At 39.9% G+C, this 8204-nt stretch overlaps 1 protein-coding gene across 1 annotated transcript; it reads left to right on the forward strand.

Annotated features, from left to right (window-relative positions):
- Nucleotides 1-1577: 1577 nt before the first annotated feature.
- On the forward strand, nt 1578-2012 carry LOC104464582 (interferon beta-like). Its single transcript, XM_010077330.1, has one exon. It carries the CDS (start codon nt 1578-1580, stop codon nt 2010-2012), a length of 435 nt encoding a protein of 144 aa, XP_010075632.1.
- The last annotated feature ends 6192 nt before the right edge of the window (nt 2013-8204 follow it).

An 8204-nucleotide genomic window follows, 5' to 3' on the forward strand; every position in this document is an offset into this window, starting at 1 on the left:
AGCATTTTCCATATTATTTTTAAAATATTCCTGTAATTATGCAGGCTGAATTACATATGGACACGTCTCCTGGCTTTCTAAACTCTGCACACTTCAGTGAGGAAACCACTTTGGTTCACATACAGATTTAGCTGTCCTTAAAGATTCCCACAAGAAAAGAAGCAAATCTGCCTGCTAAATGCCTTGTAACTTTTGCATATCTTAATATTCAACCCAGTCTTTCTTTTCAATCACCAGTGATTTCTCATACTTTGATTACAGGAACCAGTTAAAACAGCTGGTACCACACTTAAGGAAGCCAGCAGTACCGAGAAAGACAGCACTTTGCTAGTGCATACTCAGGAACCAACCAAGTACTTTCACTTCAAGCCACAGTGCTTCTGTAGCACTGTCTCAGAACTGTCATCACAAAAGGCTGAGACTGCTTTAGGCACTTACAGTTAACATGCTGGTGACTATTGCAGTTCTACTACAAGTTGTCCCAAAGACTTGATATTGAGAGAAGTACATCGGCCAGATACTGGGAGACATGTTCCAGCATTAGACTGTCTGGGGTGGTCTTGGAAGACGGTTTGCTTGCTACCAACACAAGTAAATGCCATTTCCTTGAAAGCCTGTCTTCATGGGAGGAGGCTTCAGAACAAAAGTTTTCTTCCTCTGAAATGTAAGGAATTCCTCTTCTTTACATAAAAGAATGCTTTCCTTTACAGCCCTAAAAATTTAGGCTGATTCATCAAGTGATTAAGTAGAAGAAGGCTCGTCTGAGCAGTGAGCTATCAGAGATTTTGGAGAAAAAAGGCATCTGTCTTAAGAGTTGTATATACTTCTTTTCCCAACATTGTGATAGCAACATATGCCCCTAGTGAATCAATGCTTGTGTCAACAACAGGGTTATTTTGCTAATAAAATTTAAGCCACTCCCCAAACAAAACAATTTGTCCCACCAAAAAGGACATTTGTTTTTAAAACAATAAAATTACAACTTGCTTAGAGCATATATCTGTTAGCTGGGGATGTGATTATTTTCCAGTCTTTGCCAACTTAAGCACAAAAGTAAAATTTCTCAGCATAAAGCAGGACTGCGTGTTCTAATAAGAACAGGAGAAGATGAAATGCCCTTACAAGATTCTAACCTGCTATTCTGTTCATGTCCTTTGGCTGACCAGATTGACTCCCCTGCATTTTTTTCAATTAAATAAAGTCAAAGCAGAAATGAGCAAACCTTTGCAACTGTTTGAAACTGAAATCAACAGTTAACCTTGGCAGGATCACAGCTGATAAAAACGCAATTCCTACAGAATGAGTAATACCCTGCAGGTCATACAGAGGAAATAAATTCAGAGACATGAAGAAGATGCATGTGAGCACTGAGAAGACAACCAAGAAACTGCAAGCTTACAGATCTGCATAAAGGCAAGGAAAACAGTGCTGACTACTTCATCAGCATGACCATCTTGGTTCAGAGAAGTTTACTGCAAGTTTGCATTATATTTGCATTGTACATCAAAATCTCACATACAGTTTGCCTTTTCCAAGGAATCAAAGTGATCTACCACAACATGAACTCTCTATGCAAAATGGGTGGCTATTTTTCTCATCAATGTCTCAGCGAAACAATTGATTTCAGATTCCCCATGGAGATTACCAAGGTCACAGAGAAGAATGTCACAGTGATCATCTATGAGCTCCTCCAACAGATCTTCCAACTATTTAGCACTAATCTTCCTGTTGGTACTTGGAATACAAGCAAGATTGAGAAATTCCAAAATGGAATTCATCAGCAAATTGAAGAGTTAGAGTTATGTTTGTCAGAAGAGCGCTCAAAAGCCAGGAACAGCTTTCAAACATGGATCCTAAAAAGCACTACATTCAGCATGAAAAAGTACTTCCAAAGAATCTCTAACTTCCTAGAAGATAAGCAATACAGCCACTGTTCCTGGGAAGTAGTCCAAACAGAACTGAGAACATGCCTCATTATTTTTGACAGCCTTATGAAAAAACACACATCATAAAAAGGTAACATCTTCTATTTTTGGATTATTTGTAAGAATTTGATAATTTTCCCCCTTTTTATAGGTTTTTATTTTCCATATTTTAATAATTTTCAAATTGATAATTTGGGCTTGTTTTCGAAAATAATTCAGTGCTCGAAGATAAACAGGTAAAGCACTCAAGTTAAAGGGCCCTTAATTTACAACACAGCTAAGAATTTAACATGACTTGGACCTCTTTAAACTCAAAAATAATGATGGGTAGACCTTCTGAGCTAGAGAAGTCAATTCCCAGCTTTGTTCCTTATTTTTCAAGTAGACTCATCTCTGTATCTTTTGGGGACAGAAAACCCACCTTTCTATATAGCATATTCAATAACCACAGCACGGATTTTTAGGATATGTTGGTTCATAATGCTATATAAAATATGGAACTGTTCTATCTGTTTTGAGTTCATAACCAGACAAGATTCATCTGAAAATATCTACTGTATGGACACAGATGGAAACAAATTTCTTCCACTCCTCTCCCACCTTTTTTCCCTTATACAGGCAGAGCCAAGCAGTGCTTCAAGTCATCATCTTCTTCAGTTTAACTGCTCCTCAGAAGTCCTTGAATACCCTGAGTCTCAATACCACTCCATATATATTAGAAGACTGGATGAGTTCTGACATGGATTTTTTCCCACCTCAGATTTCTAAGCATATCTGATTCCTAAAATACGTTTATCATAAATGGAATGTGATGAATTGGAATGTAAGAGCAAAAGAGTTAAAATATTTCAGTGACTATATGGGACTGGGGAAGAAAAAAAGGAATATTCTGAAGCAAAAAATATTCAGTGTGCTGTTACCATTACCTGGGGACAGAATCTCAACATCTTGCCTGAGAAGCTCGAGGACTGGACAACAACTTTAGTCCCATGTCTTTCCTTTATTTAAATTTAATATATATCTCGAAATCTCTTCCGACTTTGGAAAAAAAAAAGGTAAACTAATTCTGAATGTAGCAATCTTAATGGAACGGTATTATTGTTATTCCTGATCCCAGGAATGCAACAACAGGATATTTACAACTGCCTAATTTTAGGCACCTAATTTAGACATTGAGCTAAGGAGATCAGGCCCATCCACTTCACTCTCACATGCTCCTATTTTACAGAACCAGCGGGAGAAGCGATTGGGTTTCAGACTCCTGAATATGTCTGCTTTCAATAATGTTGACACCACAGTGACATTTGACAGCAGCAAAACATGTTCAAGCATATTTAATTCTGAAGTTTTTTCTAGTTTGCCGCTTTTAATGTATGGCTGCTGTGGGGAATTAATATAGTGTAATTTTGGATACCCAACTTAAGGTTGCTGAACTGAAGCCCATGAACTTGAGGTTTCCCCACACATAATATCATACAAGTTTATGTCAACTTGTATCTGTGTACCTGTATCTATGCCGGACATACTTATCTTTGGTCAAATCTGCACTTGGATTTCAGTCTCTGAAAAGTCAAGAGTCAGCACAGACTTCAGCAGATATGACTGGACACAACCTCACACATCCTACCAGGTTCCATCAATTCTTCATGGGATCACAGAATATTTTGGTTAGGTAACGACAGGACCATGAGCAAAAGCCCACCTCTGGACAGTGTGGAAACATTCGCTTACTTCATCTGCTCTTCTCAGGAGGGGCTTTCATGAATCTAAAGCAGATATGCTTAATTGTCAGTTGTGACTCACATTTAAAAATGCAGGTTTGGTTTTTGGTTTTGATTTTTTTTTTCTGTTTTTTGTTTGTTTGTTTGTTTTTTGTTTGTTTGTTTTTAAAGGGGGAAATAGAGATCTTGTAAAACCATACACACATTAGGTGATAATTTGGGGTATCCAGGTGACCTTAACTGACTGGTATCAGCTAAGCATTTGTAGGGAACAGGTGCTTAAGAACTCCTTGTGATAGCTTTCTGCAAAACCCCCCTTTGTTTCTAGAGTTAAAGTTAATTATATCTTACAGAAGAAGAAAGAAGTTACTGTAGATAATACTATTTTCACATTTCCCATCTGGAATTCAGAGTTAACCCTCAATGAGGATACATATGCAAGTTTCTGTTCCTGTGGAAAGAGCTGCACTGTCTGAGAATGAATGTAGTCTTCTACTACTTGAGTCAAATAACTTTAAGTCTTGACCTTTTCCCTTAGAAGAGTATATAGAAATGAAGTACTGCACTTCTCTATGAAAAATCCGAGACTACTGTTGTTATATGTAACACAATTAAATGTTTTGTAACTTTTGTAACTCTTAATAATTACTGTAACTGAAGACCCAAAGAAACAAAAACATGTCTATTTGTTCAAGTTTTTTTTTAGATTCTTGGTTTTGATACCACTGTGGATATACACCATTTCAATGTCTCACTGCAATGTCTACCTTAGCAGGCACTCTACTACCATGTGAGTGGATACTTCCACACAAGAACAAAAGGAAAAAAGACACTAAAATTAGAAAGTAAAAATGGTATTCTAAAACTCTTAGAATTTGTACAGACATTCAAAGTCACTTAAAAATTCTCCTAAGAAAAAATCTGACTGTGTTTCAAGATCATTTAACTAGACAGTTTCTTGACTGTTTTCCTGGGTAAAAAGAAAAAAATAGAAGTCCATATTTTTCAGGGAAGCACCATCTGAAATGTTCACTGCTAGCATTTGTACCATGTTGTAATGGTTAATGAAAGGTTGGATCACTTTGAAATGCAGACAGTTGTGAAATGGAAAACACAAATTGCAGTTCTCCCAAGATTTTGAGCTGGAGGAAGGAATCATGACCAAAGGGTGAGGAATAAAATGTAACTTCATTTCTTACAGCCCTCAGCCACAATTCTTTGGTTTCAGCACACTGATAATATCACCCTGTCAAGGGCTGGTGTCAAGCCTCCCCAGGCTGTTTTAAATGCCCGTTCAGCACTCCTGTCAGTCCCTGATTTAGAGACTGTGCTCATCTATCTGCCAGCATTTGCTTTAAAACTTCAGTGCTACATAATTATGGTAGATATATTTTCTTTTTTTTTTCTTTTTTTTTGTACTCCCAAATGGTAATAAGGGTAAAATTACAAAAACAAAAACCCAAAACCAATGCTCAGTACAGTGGGAAAAGACTTGTTTTTAAGATGGGAGAGGTCCTCTGTTACCAAGTACCTGGATATACTGCACATTACTAGCGACAGAATTTGCTACAGTCTTTCTGCACTAAAATTCTGCACCTTTTGACAGCGTGAGGGTATGTTCAATCTTCACAGAAAAATTGCATTGGTGTGTTAAGGAAAAATCCTCAACAGAAAAAGTGGCAGATAAATTAAATCTGAACCCTGATTTCCAAGATCAAACAGATCTTGGAAAGTCTTGACTGAAAAGCCCCTTGTTCTTAAAAAGTGTGTTCCCGTTAAGCTATTTGATTAGCTTAAGTCCCTTTATATCTTTTGGGGGTAAATCAAAATAAAGCTAAGGTTCACAAAACAGGATGATCCAATTTTACACCCTCTCTTCCTCCCCTACTTTTCCATTCCACATCCTTGTCCTGCTCTAACATTTGTTTAACCATTTGCTAAGCTCACCAGACCAACAGGAAATTATCTAAAGAGAACAAACAAACGAACTCCATACTTTTGTTCCAAGGTGAAAATTTAAAGTAAAGCAGGGAAGAACACCCCCTGCATATGAGAACCAGCACAAAAGAGAAAGGGGAGTGTGGCACCAAGACTACGTAACAACCACAGGAGAACAGTGAGCAAAACCTCCTCTTCTGTTGTTATCTGGTTCAAACTCCTTTAAAAGAGCCTTTCTGTTAGTCTGTGTACAACTGACTATCTTCTGCCATACCCACAGTTCATTCATATGCCTTTTTCCTTTAATATACAGATGTGCCAATTACTCGTCACCAAAGAAGCTTACTGAAGTGGTAAACTGGTAGTTTCTCTGGAAGTAAATTTAATTGTACAGTAATTAGCATTAGAATTCCAGTTATATCTTACTCATTTCAGCTGGGTCCATCTTACCGGCATAGGCCTAAGTCCCTGGCTCAGAAGAGGCTCACAAGATTTCTATCTGTCAAAGGTACTACTGAGGCATCTAATCCATGATTAGCATTTAATATCTGGGATAATATCCTAAACCAGAAAAATTAAAACATTATTGTGTTTTGTCTATAAAGTATTCAATCTGAGATCTCAGTTCACCTGACTCATGATAAAGGCTGAACACTAAACAAAGAACAGTACCACGTTTTTCTTGTAACATTTTTAAACAACTGCTATTCCAGCTGACTCTGTGATCCATGAGCACTTGGCCCTCTCTGCTTCTCTTAGTTTCTGTTCTAATACATAAGTACCTTCCACAGGATCTCAGATCATGTGGAGTACTTTGCTGGCAGTTGATAAAGAAACGTTTACTCTCAGAGAAGTATCAGCAAAGGAGCTGAAGTGATTTGGTCCAGTCCCAAGTTTCACATCACTCACTAATGCACTCTAAGCAGCACCAGCTACTCAGCTACTACACCAACACTGCGGCATCATTCCAAGCTGCTTGACACCAAACAACATCACGCTATTCTGCATCCATCTCCTTTTGCTCTTGCACTTTCTGTAACTCAGTATTGCTTGACTGTATCCTGTCTACCTTGCCTTCCTCTTGTTACATACTTTCTATTACAAAAGAACAGCTTCCTCCTTTTTTTTTTGCACCAGGAATGCTCTTTTCTCTATCCCACAGATTGAAAAAGCAAAACTGTCACAAATGTCGGTCCACTCAGAAGAGTCTGCAAAACTTAGAACATGCTTTGCTATGGTTGAAGTGGGGGAAACAGGCTCTCCATCTACCTGCTGCAGAGCATCTGGCCCATAAACTCTCTAGTCTGAGAAGAATGTCAGGAAGGTTTTCTTATTAGCATTCCTCATTATATTCAGATAATATCTGTGTGTAAAAACACAATTAAATGGCTTGGAGAATAGAAATAATCTTGTTGTCTATGTAAGAAATCATTGCAATCCAATCAGAGGTGGGAAGGATCCTCAACCACCCTTTATCCATCTGATAATCACACATGTAACCTGTTCTTGCTCTAATTTGGTTTAGGACACGCCCCTGCATCTATCAGAACATTTTGTTTATGAGAGCTGCACACAACCAACTCCAGAACAGGTTGAAGGGGGAGCAAAAAGGCCTCTACATCTTCAAATGACAGCTAGCTGCAGTCTTGCCAGAAGAAAGAATTTTCAGGGTCAGTCAGCTGCAAGCAAGACTCTCCAGGAGGCCCTGCCAACCAGGACCACCCTTTGCTTGCATTGCAGTTGCTCTCTTTTAAGCCAACAGTGAGTACTTGTAGGGTTTGCTGGTCCTTGCACTAGCAAATTCTCATTTCTCCGTAACAAGACCTGGGGCAGCCTCTGAGAGACCAGCTGTCAGTTTGTGATGCTGCAAAGACTTACAGACATTTCAAATCCTGTGTTCCACTAGTGAACCAGGGGTTTAACACAAACTAGTTTCAACTGAGCAACCCTGCAAACTAAAAGCTAAATCCAGTACCCTGAGCCTGCTTCCCCACAACCGAAACAACTGGCAGATCAGCCAGGTATCTCAAGGTTTCTTGAGACACTAGCTTCACCCCTAACATTAAAAGACGGCAGCAAAATTGCTGTTTTTAATGGGCTGTACCTTACTGGTTGCCAGAAGACAAACTCCCAGCCCGTGGTGCTGAGGGTCCTATCCCTTTGCTCAACACGAGTCCAACAGGACTAGCAGGCAGGGCTCTGCATCTCACCTCCCCGGGTCAGAGTACGGTGCAGAAAGGCAGCAGGCCGAGCGGGCTGGGAGGCGGACACCGTCCTGGGTTTAAATCAACAGGGTGAAGGGGGAAAGACTATCCAAATCCACGTCTGGCGACTACTTGCCTCCTCCTGCCTCTTTCGTGCATCCTCGCCCGCCCGAAATCCGACAAGGCGGGCAGCAGGACCTCCCCCGGCCCCGACCCAGCGGCGGCTTTCCCCCACAAGCCCCCAGCCACACACCGTGCAGCAACAGGTCTGCAGAGATCACAGCTCCCCGAGCGAGGCCGGGCCAAGCCCGGCGGCAGCTCTGCAGGACAGCACGAAAGCACGCAGCCACCTACCTTTCGGAGAAAGGGTGGGGAGGAGGCGGGAAACAAACAAACAAACAAAAATCCTTTAGGAA

The sequence above is a fragment of the Pterocles gutturalis genome, unplaced genomic scaffold, assembly GCF_000699245.1.
Source record: "Pterocles gutturalis isolate BGI_N339 unplaced genomic scaffold, ASM69924v1 scaffold36578, whole genome shotgun sequence".
Taxonomy (NCBI): domain Eukaryota; kingdom Metazoa; phylum Chordata; class Aves; order Pterocliformes; family Pteroclidae; genus Pterocles; species Pterocles gutturalis.